The 12,804-nt window shown below is 40.1% G+C and overlaps 1 protein-coding gene across 1 annotated transcript in view; it reads right to left on the minus strand.

The window, feature by feature from the left end:
* Nucleotides 1-1,071: 1,071 nt before the first annotated feature.
* kcnh7 (potassium voltage-gated channel subfamily H member 7) overlaps nt 1,072-12,804 on the minus strand; it is a gene marked incomplete at both ends in the record, with an annotated part of 46,392 nt that continues 34,659 nt past the window's right edge. The window contains 6 exons of the mRNA XM_084084243.1: nt 1,072-1,353; nt 4,558-4,741; nt 6,678-6,834; nt 8,192-8,419; nt 8,678-8,759; nt 8,940-9,145. Of these exons, the coding sequence (XP_083940369.1) occupies nt 1,072-1,353; nt 4,558-4,741; nt 6,678-6,834; nt 8,192-8,419; nt 8,678-8,759; nt 8,940-9,145 (1,139 nt within the window). The remainder of the gene's footprint in view (nt 1,354-4,557; nt 4,742-6,677; nt 6,835-8,191; nt 8,420-8,677; nt 8,760-8,939; nt 9,146-12,804) is intronic.

The following is a 12,804-nucleotide window of genomic DNA, read 5'->3' on the forward strand; positions in this document are numbered from 1 at the left end:
CCCATTTTCTAATATAATTCTTGATGATTAAAAAAAACACATTTACAACTTTTTACACCTGGCTATATTACAAGATTGTAATCTAATAATGTGCATCTTCAATGAAAACATTAGAGGGAAACATGTTCATGTTATGGTTACCTCGACCTGAAGATATGACATAATATATGGATTTGGTTATAGGCACAAGACCCATGGGTCGGTCTGCTCATGTGCTAATGTTCAGTTTCCATGTGATGAATTATAATACCCCTCTAACAAATGCATCCTATAACGAAAAAAGGATTGGGCAAAACTAATTCATTTTAATGTTTGCTACATTTTGGGCCCAATAAGCAGTGCAAAATAGAAACTTACAAATATAAAACTACTGCCTTAGAAAGGCCATCATCACACTTGCTTGCCAAAGGCCTATAGCACAGGGATAACATGCAAGAGAAAACGCTCAAACATGCATGTTAGCCTATATGCCCTGACAAGTAGGTATGATGTCCTGTTGGCTGTAACATCAAGGGTGCATGAATAATGCATATGATTGCAATTATAATGCACATAGTTTAAGGAATTAACTACAGTACTTTATGTATGTATTGCAGTGCAATAGTCCATAACCCCTGAGTCATAATTCAGAGAAGACAGGCAAATAGCAAAACATCAGCAAATTGTTCACATCTGCATAATAATGCTGTTGTTACATCGATAACTGCAGACAACAGTCCTTATTCCATAATGTGATAACAAAAAAAAAAAGACTTAAATCTATTATCAAGCAAATCATCAATAATTATGTCTGTGTGAGCATGCTGGTAAAATAATGCAGCTACACAGTAAAATCCTCAGTGTTCATTTAACTGTTGAGAGGGCAATTGTCAAAAGATGTCAAACAATTTCAAAAACAGCAAACATAGCCAATCTACGAACATGTAGATTGGCTATTTTTTTTTGCTAATCGTCATATGACAAAGCATAGGGCTTAAATGGTTAAATGAACCCTGAGGAATTTACTGTGTACCGTAATTACAGCGATACGACACAGATATAAGAACACTTCAACATGTGCTGCTGAGGGATTTATGGCCTTGGTGGTCCTGGGTCTGAGTCAGGTCTATGGAGACCCATGGTGTTAGCGTTGGAGTCTGATGGGGAAGAGGGGGAGACTGACGATGATTCAACTGGAAGAAGGATCAACTCAGAATGTGGATGTTGTTGTTGTTGTTGTCGCTGATGTTGGGGCAGCACGTGTCTCTGTACAAGCAGTGTTGTAAGGCTGTCATCTACGGCTGCATTCATGTGAGGCTGAGAGTCTTTGGATTCCTGATGGATCTGGGTCCTCTCTGGTTTAAGGTCAGGACCCTGAGGAAGAAGGTACATTATACAGGTGAGAAGCCACCTTTACCATCAGCAACTTGAAACAAAGTGTAAAGCCTGAGTTATACAAAGTGTGGAGTGTCACTGTGGGCTCGCCCTGACAGAGGTAAGTGGAGCTCTCTGACCCTGGGCAGGGTGATTGAGGGGCGGTACATTCCCCCGTACCTCCTCAATCAGACTGAAATGATGACTGCTGTGTCTACTCAAGCAGGTGACGACACCTGTGTACTGATCAGCCATGTTTAAAACTGAAGCCACCCTGCCCGGTCAGAGGCTCAAACTCCTGCGAGAGGAAAGCAGCGTCAGGCGGTAAGCTACAAACACACGCCACTGCTCTTAGATAGATGTTGTTAGCTGGGTGTATTCTAATCAGTGTTGTCTCTCCTCCTGTAGGCAACCTCTGGAGTTTCATACTAGCAGGGGAAAAAGGACTCCGTTTCAAACGCCCCATTGGGGAAGAAGATTTAAGTTTGTTTTTTATTAACCCCTCCCCCCGCCTTTGTTGAATTCCGGCAAATAAAATACTTGTTTTTTGAAATTCAAGCCTCTCTGCCTCTTGGTGTTGGTCAGTGCTCACAAAAGTTATTCAAATAGCAGAGCTACAAGCTCACAATACATTGCACTGCTACGCATTTACTGCTAAGCTTTATTATAAAGTGATCCCTGCTATTAACCATTTTAAGTAAGAATAAATAATACAGATGAGACACTTTGCTTCATTAGTATTTAAGAAAAAAAAATCAAGGTACTTTCCATTGATCCTTTAAATAGAACAAAAAAGAAAATTCTTAATATTTTGTTACTGCATGGTGCAACAGGCAGCATGAGAACAATAATTAGGTTGTCAGCCATAGAAAAGTAATTTCCGGTGACCTGTAGATAAATATGTTGTCCTTTGTGGACACCTGTCTGATAAAAAAAAAAGAAACGTTGGCTTTAAAAGGCATTTCAAAATATGATTTTTCTTGGATCTGTAACATGGTCCGGCAAGGTTCATATCTGCTGAAAAGAGTGAGCAATCAGTCTGTCTAGGTCAATGACTCATTTTCCTATCCACGCTTTACTTCCTGTAGCATCCCACAACGGAGTTGCCTCCGACCTTAAATGATGTTCCTTTAGTGTTGGTTGACTCAAATGTGCATATGTTTGCTGATGATGACACAACCATCACTGCAGTAGCTCATTCACAAACTCAGTGACATGAATACTTAGCAAATGATTTAAAAAGTGATGTCAAATGGTAATACCAATAAAGTGGTATTAAACACTAATAAAATGAAAACATATGGTTATATGCACTACAAGAAAGAGGAAGAGGTTGGGGCATACTTATCGTATGGTGGTGTTCAAATCAATGAGGTTTCAGAAGTTGCGAGTTAAAATACAAAACAATCTCATGGACAGCCCATACTACGATCTTTCTAAAGGAGTGATGAAAATGGTCGCTATGATTGTGCGAATTGCAGGGCTTCTATCTAAAGACACTCTAAAGGTCCTTACATACCGGCGAATATAGCGAATATACGCAAAATTCGGACTCGTTCCGAATAATTAAAAGACGCTTTTTCGCTTCGCTTTTTCGCTTTTTCGCTCCATGTACGGAGCCATTGACTTTATAAGGTTTTTAAAAAAACCGCATTATTCGCACGAAAAAATCGCCCCGGTGTGTAACAACCTTTAGGGTAATATCTCATAGTCTAATAATCATTAGACTCTAATGTATAGTCACATATTGCTGTACAGTGTAGGGCAATGCAGCTCAGAGATATGAGATCACACTAAATAATGCAGCAAGAATGGTCTTAAGATGTGTGTTTGAAATAGGCATGAGTGAACTACACAGTATAATGGGTTGGCCCACAGTACTTGAGTGTTTGAGACAACATTCTGCTGCACTAATTAAAAAAAATCTAAAGTTTTTTCTAAAGCCAGTTAGTATCAAGGACACATTGACATTAGTTTGTTATAAAGACCAGGTTAGCATAAAAATAAGACACAAAAATCAAAACTGAAATGGGAAATCAGTCTTTTATCTTCAGGACTGTTAAATTATGGAATTCTTTACAATATTTCACCCAAGGACAGTATATTGGATTTCAGGATTGTAGGATTGCTTTCCCCCCCTTCTTTTTTAAAGGTCAACTGTGTAACTTTTAGGCTATTTTTATATACAATATTTATATAAACATTGTAGCTGTCATTTCCCCTCTTATCAGCCAGTATATTATTGTGCTGGTGTGTTTTCCTGCAGAAAGACACGCCCCTCTAGCTGTATTTTGGTTTTGTTCCACTGTTTATGTTCATCAGGGCACAGAATTTAATTGAATTGAAGGTAGGCATTTATAATAATATTTTTTCTTTTCTTTCCAAGGCAATGGGGAATCGGAGAAAAAGTTGCATATGATGGATCTGAAAGTCACAATGTTTGAAGGAAAATTTAATTTATAATTTTTTCATGTCATATTCCTATAATGTCTTGTGGAATGTCATGATGTTATGTGTGGACCCCAGGAAGATTAGCTGTTGTTATGCACCAGCTAATGGGGATCCTAATAAACTCAATAAACTCAATAAACAGGGACACCTCTCCTGGGGGCAGTTAATTGATCCCTTTGAACTTCAAAGGGATTGTGCGCTGACTTGATTGATTGGGCCATAAAAGTGTCAAACTAGTTCTGTGCTTGTTAGTGCTCTCGATAATCAATGAATGCATCAAAGACAGCCACCTGTATGATGTCTGTCAGAGAGAGGGGGGGGGGGGGGGGGGGGTTTAACAACACACTTTCTCTGTTTTGTCACCACACACATATACTTCCATAGTCTACATTTAAATCTTTTATTGATTTTGTTTATAATTCATTCATTTTTTGTACATATTTGTTTCTATTCAACTATTGTATTGTACTGTCAGTAAGTTGTAGGGTACTGATAGTACTGTAATTGTGTAGATGAGTTTGTGACTGTGTACTGTATTCAGGCACATACCATGCCTGTGTGTGTGTGTGTGTGTGTGTGTGTGTGTGTGTGTCTGCCTGCCTGCGTGCGTGTGTGTGTGTGTGTGTGTGTGTGTGTGAAGTTGTATTTGATATGACAACTACTATATGCTGTAATACTTGGATGTTGAAATGCGGACTCTAAGAAGATTAGCCAATGGGCTAAAAGAAATCCAAATCAAATCAAACCCCTTACTTGTGTTGCTGTATGGCTGAAAAAATGGCTGGTAGTCAGAGCAGTGACAGGCTGCACCTTCACGGCAGGTCTCTGGTAGTCTGGGCTGGAAGTCACAGTGCTGTAGGCTGGAGGGCCCACGGTCAACTGTCTTTGCAACAGCTGGAGAATAGTCTGAATGTCTGATGTCATCTGAGATTCCAGCCTAGAGAGAGAGAGAGAGAGAGAGAGAAAAATAGAAGATGAGAGTGGAAGAATGCAAAAATAATTAGACCGTATACAATATAGGGCAGTGGCTCTCCCCCCAAAAAACTAATTGATATGTGTTTGGCCACAGACAGACCCCCATTTGAAAAGATTTTGTGTCAGTGGAGATTTAACAAGATTGTTCAAGATATTTCAATTTTTTTCTAAAATAGCAGATCTACAAGCTCACAACGTGTCGCATCATGATGTGTTGTGAGCTTGTAGATTGGCTAATTCTGAATAGCCAAAGCATAAAATAGAGTGGTTAAACTGTACCTGAGGGAGTGTAATGATGACACCGAATTCAATCGTGCTGCCATTCTTTTCTGCATCCATTCTTTTCTGCATCCATTCTTTTCTGCATCCATTCTTTTCAATATCTGTGTGCTCCATTGAGCACTAGGTGGAGCTTATGTTCCTTGACGTTGTACCACTGAAAATGTAACTACAGTATAAGGCCCGGTAAAACCTTGGGAATGCATTCTCAGCATAGTAGACTATTGCTACTGCTCTTGCAAGGGGCGATAATGAATATTCAGTGGGTGGTGTGAATCCAGCATTTATTGTGGCGTGTTTCTCGCTCTAATTATGGCTAGATTTCCTCCAAATGCTATATTTAAGGCATCAGGCAAAATGTGTTATTGCTGAATAATCTTTGAATTACCCTGTCTAATATACAAAGACTGTCAGTTTCATTTTGATCCTGTTTATTCCTCTGCTTTGTGGTAGCGAGTGCAATGTTTGCTTATTGAGTCATGACGAATGACCCCCACAGCACATTTAGACATTACAGTAGGCATTCAGTGCAGGTGTAGCAGACGATCTACAATTTCTCCAACTGGCAAGTGGACAGAACCACGCTGCAAAATCCTGCGTGATACTTTAACTGTGTGAGATAACTGAGATAAAGTTTTTAAAAAAAGTAAAAGACTGACATGAGAGAGATGGGGGCTTGACCCGCAGCAAAGGTCGGGAGTCGAACCCTCAACACGTTGTCAGGCTGGATTACCAGTCTAGGTGCCCAGACGGTTACGCCAACCGTCTGGGAGTCTGAGATAAATTAACACTCAATGCTCTTCATTTGGCTGAAGTGGCAGAGAATCACTGCTGATCCTCTATGCGCAAGTAGCCAGCTTCTGACAGTGTGAACGACCAGGGTCAGGCTGAGTGCAGTGGATACAGGGACTTCATTGAGATGGAGAAAAATCTGAGCTCATCCTCTCACCAGTGTTGTCTTTTTATACTGTGATAATTCCTGTTAAAAAATACCCCTTGCTGTCTGTCTGTCTGTCTAATTGCATGTTGTGATTGGACCGCATTTAACCAGAATGTGTGATAAGTTGTTGTTTCTTTCGTGGACTTGCACCCTTTCTTCAGGGGGGTGCACTACGTTAGTCCGACAGACCATTCCTCCGACAGCGCATACCTCCGACGTTTACTATACTAACCCTATACCAAACCCTAACCCTAACCGCACGCGGAAGCCACGTAGTCGGAGTAATGGGATGTCAGACTTACGTATTGTCCCCTCTTCAGGGTATGTTTCAGACATGCCTGCCTGCCTCTCAGCTGTCTTTGGAGATTATTTCAGCCATGAGGTGACAAAAACAACTCAAGGGGCTCATGAAAACATCTACCCCCAAAAGAAAAAAGACGTGTTCAAACTGTATGCAGGGGTTGAATTTAGGCTCAAAAGACGTGCTCCTATGCAGTGGTTAAATCAATCAAGGATGAAGTTGTTTATGACAATGAATTGAGCATCAAAGGTCTGCATGTTGCAAAAAGAAGTTGACACATATACTGTAAGTGGAAGCAGCCACTTGAAAACCTTACAGCAGCTTCCATCCACACAGTACATAACATTACTGGGGGAAAGCAGAAGAAAAGACCTGTACCTGTTCAAGTGCTCTTGGAGTTGATCTAAGCGCTGTTCCACCTCTCCATATGTGAGTTCACTTGCAGAATTGTCCTCCCCTCCCAGGTCCTGCAACTGTGCTGACTCATCCAGGTAGTCTGCAGGCTTTTCACAAGCCCATTTATCACCGCACAGATCTGGTGAGCGAAGCAAACATACGTGCTTTACAACCTCACATGTGGGTCACAGCAAGGTAATCACTAAACCAACCAACGACTGAAATAGAATGCAATTCATCTTTACAGGAAAGCTGTGTGTTGGTTCTTTGTTTGTAATTTATCAACCCCTTGTTGCAGGAGAATTGTTAACAGTGTTTTTCTGTCCGGCTAGCAAGCTAGCTCTGCTGTTATCTCTACTGGGCACCTGCTAGTAGTCATGCTCCCTGTCCACTGATTGGTATTGAGTCTTTTGTGATTTTCACCAGAGTGATGGTTAGCATTGTGTGATTACATTATCTGCTGCAGCAGTCTGTGCAGGTGGTTTTGTACAACTCAGCGAGGCTGCTGTGATGTCCTGTGCAGATTTGGGGATCTTTGACCGTGTTGTGTGCGTGGCATCACAATGGATGCTGTTTACTTTTACTCTCTTGAGGCATAATTTCTCTACTACCAAAGGACACCAACAAGGGGTATGGTATGCCTCTCAGAAAACATGCATTTTACCTCCACAACCCTGACGGTCAATCAAACAATATGGGTTGTGTTATTATTAGAAGAATAAATTACGGTACTGGTGCAGAGTTACCAATACAGCGCCCTGAGATGACCAGGTATCTAAGGGTATTCTGGAAGAGTAAACCATAATCCAGAATTTACATTTTGAGAGGTTTGTGGATCTGATGGAAAATGTAAATGTATTTTTTTTTTTAAGTCTTAAAAAAAGGATTCCAATCTTTGCTCTACTGACACTTTCCTTAATAATCATTTAATGGGACTCACCAGGATGGTAGAAGCTCATACAGCTTTTATCAGGGTTCACTGTGAAAATGATTTGATTGATATTCTGCTTATTTTTGGCCTCTGCAGCTGCAGGTGCAGCTGTCTGTCTGAGTTTTCTGCTAAGAGGTTGTGTTGGACACACTTTGATAGGTCCTTTCAGCTATAAATACTGCATATCGACATCTAAATGATGCATGCAGACCGATTTTCCTGCTATAGTGAGATGACTATGATGCTGGCATAATTGGATGATATTCGCCATGATCCTCTTATGGGACGGCATTTCCAGCAGCGGCCTTTATTCATGTTCCAGCTGCTATGTGATTTTCCTGAGGACAGTGAAGGACTGCTCTATTTTGACGGTAGAGTTGAGGGATTCAAGGCTACCCAGTCCGTTAGAAACGGGATAACAACCTGTCCAGACAGGTCTGAAAGTGAGGATTAGTGTGGGATGTGGATGTGATTTAACCGGATGAGCAATAGCTTTTAAGAGCTTCTGTCAAAACAGTTAACGATTACGTACATGTTTTCAGAATAGAAGAACAAAGCATGCTACCTTCAAAAGACGGGCTCCTCTCCAAGCTGTCCCTGACCTGGATGTGTCCAGTGGGATTTGAGTCAACGCCCAAGGTTGGGGCATCGGTGGTGGAATAACCAAGGACCGTTGATCCCAGAGACCGTAGCTCATCTTTCCCTGAGTTCTTGTCTTCTGATCCTCTTTTTAGGCACGAGTAGGACTCTCTCTCCCTCTCTGAGTCATTATCCACTTCCTTGCTGCTTTCCACTGTAGGATGGTAATGAACAGAAGTCAGTGGGACTCATTGTGGCCTTAAGGGATTGATATACTTTGTTAAGCTTGTACAGTACATCTGCAATTTTCGGTATGTGTCACCGGCGTGCAATTAAGAATAAATCAGGCTTTATTCCTTAGTGAGTATAGTCTTCCTTGGGGAGTGCCACTCAGTTAACAAGAACAATTTTGTATCTGTAAAATATGAAAGAAGAGGATATACTGAACCGGGTAAGACTCATTTCTATTTACCTTTAGATAGATTTGGTGTGAAGGAAATCCTTCTCTTGACCTTAGTGCCCTCACCATCTGAATCGCAGCCTTGGGAATTGGCCTGCACCATCGAGGTGTTAGAATGAATAATGAATAACATTTTAGCATTTAAAAAAAAATAGAGATGTAACATTTTTATCAGTATTGCAAGGAGCGTTTGAAAGGGGGAAAACAATCAGAAATGTGAACACTGTGAAACGATCATAGTGTATAGAGGCTCAATAACACTGCTGTGATCTACCTTGGTGTTTTCCTCTCTGAGGTTGAAGGTAAGCTCCAGGTTTTTGAAGAAGAAGTCATTAAACTCTGGATACATGTCCAAGACTTCTAACAACTCCTCCCGCTGAATGGTGTGCAGGTCACAGTAACTCAGAGCTCGCACATCAGCATTGGATTTGCCAGGTTTGGCATACAGATGAATCATCTCTCCAAAGATGTCATTTTTCCCTGGCAAGGACACAGATACGGCGCATCTCATTAGGTTATTCACTGACAAGTTGAAAAACAGACACATTTTACTTGCAAGGAGTCTTGCACAATAGTGAGACAATGTGCCGTGTCTGTCTGCTACAGTATGTAGACACATTTTACAGTCAGACATCCACATTGAAGCCATGCCAATCCCGAGATCCACATGATTCAATTATTTTGTGTGTGTGTGTGTGTGTGTGTGTGTGTATTTGAAAAATTATGTTTCTAGATAAATCACACAATTTAAGTTCTTCACCAAACTACCTTTCAGAAAAGGATACAATCTATGACTTTAGGTCTCAACTTAGAGAATCCTCTTGTTGGTATGAGAGTCCATTTAGCAAAGGACTAGAAGTACAATCTAAAGGGCATCATGAAAAAGCATTTTGTTTGCGCCAGGGTTCACTAAATGCCAACGCTGCCACCAGGGTTTCGTGTGAAAGAGATGCAATATGTCGGCCCCCAGTTTGTGACCCATGAATTGTGGCCTGAAGCCTCACTGTTCACTGCGACCTCGGCAGGTGCTGGACACCTATCTAGCACACAAGACAGGATCACACAGAGTGGCGCACCATGTCCCCCACATACAGGTCTGACTACAAGGACTCAGAAGGTCATTTGCTCCGATGGTGGCCTGACTAATTCCTCACCTCTGAAACCATACATACTGTGCCCTTTCTGGCACAGGATGGCAGCCCGACAGGGCCATCTCTCCTGTATGGTATCACCTCTGAAATTACCCTGTTAGGCTTCCTAAGCTTTTAATCAGGAAAACCACAATGAACTGGCCACCCACGTCTTGACATACTGTAGACACTTGGACTGTTTTGTTGGCAATCTCAAACAATGGTTCTCAACCTTTCCTGAGCTCTGGACCAGTAGCATATTTAAAACAATCCCATAAGACCACCCCACCCACCTCCCCACAATATACTGTATATATTTCATATAAGACAGAACACATACATCTTTTTATTGATATATGAATGATCTTAAAATGTATACTTTGCCGTGCACCGAAAATAGACGTTCTACAAGTTCACAATGTGTCGCAGTGCATGTGTCGCAATGTAGATCGGCTATTTTCAGTGCAACGAACAGTTGCATTTCAAGCCCTTAACAGTCAATATTTCATTTCAAACTTCTTCCCAACATTGAACTACTAGTTCAAAAAGGTTCTTAAATGTGATGGACTTATGACATAATGTTTAAACATATTTTTGAAACATTTAACAAAAGCAAAATATTAAAAAAAAATATATATTCCCATGGACCACATGCAATTATGCCATGGACCACCAGTGGTCCGTGGACCACTGCTTAAGAAACAGTGGTCTAAAACAATTGCAAAATGGTTCTGATGGAATGCTATATCAAATATGAAATATGAATCTTTGAGATCAGTGCCTTTTCCACTATATTTGCTATTAATGGATTTTGTGCAATGCTGCGGTTTTGCTAAGCTCAGACCCCATTCTGTCAGGTGTGGGTTTGGAGAGCATTCATTGCTTGAATAATGACCAGTTTAATCCAGGCTTGGCCTGTAACACCTGTTTGCGGTTTACCAGTGAGGGAAAACATTACCACTAATAAGACTAATGGGTTTTCAGTGTCAGTATGTTACTGACATCACCAACATGACAAGACATTATAGCCAATTTAGTGTGTTGTCATTCATTTTACACAGAGCTTTCTGTAAATGCTCTCTTATCCTTTTCCCCCATCCACTTTACCTCATCTGCTTTTGTTATTAAACAAGTGGCACTGTGGCAGAGCACTTTGAAGTAAAAAAAGAAAAAAGAAAAAACAGGCAAAAACTAAAAAGTTAAACAAAGCCACTTAAAGGACAACTTCACTCACTAATGCTCATGATAAAATGTTTTAAAAAAATCTACTCTGTCTGTGTCTCATAGGAGGGCTGTGTACACTTCAGAAACCCGCCTACCAGTGACATCATAGGCAGATTTTATTTTTCAAACAAGATTTCACATTTTTTATTTTGATTTGTATTAACGTGAGAACAATGCCTTCCATTATAACATTAACATGTTATAATGGAAATTCCAGAAATAGAAAGCCTGCAGTTTCTATTTGCTTGGATTCCCCATCGATGATGTCACTGGTAGGCAGGTTATCGAACTGTCCACTCCACAGTCTTCCTATGAGAGACAGACCGAGTAGACAAAACTGGTACCATATTATAATGAGCATTAGTGAGGAGCAATTATATGAAGATAGGTTGAAAATGGGTGAATCCTTTAATAGAAATGTCTACCTGTCACATGAACAGCTCTACTGCTTAAAAGAGATGGGGGGGGGGGGGACATCTGCACAACATATATTTATATGTGACATCTGCACAACATTATATTCAAAGAACTATTTTTGTTTATAAAAAAATATAAATCACTAAATCACGTTTGTGTAACTCAGTAATCTTCCAAACCAATTATAAATGAGGTATTAATAGTAATGGTTGCTTCCCTGATGCTTCTCTGATAGTCTCACTCAATTTATTTTCAGTGAGTCATTGTTTAAACAGTGAAGGTTAATTTATACTCTGTCGAACGACCAACCCGCAAAATCTACTGAGAAAAGTGTTCAATGTCGTTTGAGCATAAATAATCCATGTCTCTCCAGTGGGAAATTGCTCTGCCAATCCTTCCCTGAGCTGACTACAGTGGCATCTCTGCTTAATAATAAATAACATATGATCAAAAAATAGTAGTAGAGTAGGAAGTTGTGAAATGCCAAATAGAAAGCATTCAATCCAATGGTGAAAGAAAAACTTTGGATTAATCCAAAGTCTAACATGTACAAACAAAAAGGGAAAATTATGTTTATCTAACTGAACCATTATACTGTAATGCATTAGCCTACTACAGAGACAAAAGATTTGCCTGGTCATACCTCAAAATATTTTGCAAGTATACGGTTATTAAAGGCAACATCCAGTCATTTAATTTTCCTTTCAAAAATGGTGTTTGTGTTACAGAAATAACAGTCTCAGAGGTTAGATCTAAATCCTGTAACTGATTGAAACGCTCACACATCTCAGAGACTAGCAGAGCTCTTTAGATTTTGGAAACACCTTAGTGTAGTAGACCACTGGCATTTAAATTCATATTACTGATGGCATATGTCCAATCTCAAACATAAAACAAACCCAGTGCTTGAGGGGGGAAAAGTATTGCAATAGATGCCACTTGTCCAACTTTAGAATATTCAATGTAATGCTGCTACACTGATTTACTCATGCCCTGGCACCAGTTCTCATTAAAATGTACCGCTACAATTGATTTGGCCCTTACTATTTTCACATTATTTATAAATGTTCTTGAGAAATTTTACTTCTGAATTTTCTTAAGCTGGCATAGCACAAAAGAAAAAACATTTTACCTGAGTAAAAAATAAATAAACAAACAGCCTCAAAGTTTGGTTACTGGTAATGGATAACAGATAGGACGAAGCAGTATGGACAAGATGAACAGTATTAGTACCCCAATTCCTGCCATTTGTATTGTATGTCAGTCAACATGGTCTTTTCAGCATTCATACCAGCCATAAAACACTGGCAGCCACTCAAGATTCAGTACCATTAGTTATTCTTCAACTTTCATTACCAAGTTTCTTAC

The sequence above is a fragment of the Gymnoscopelus microlampas genome, assembly GCF_963454915.1.
Source record: "Gymnoscopelus microlampas genome assembly, chromosome: 17".
NCBI classification, from domain to species: Eukaryota; Metazoa; Chordata; class Actinopteri; order Myctophiformes; family Myctophidae; genus Gymnoscopelus; species Gymnoscopelus microlampas.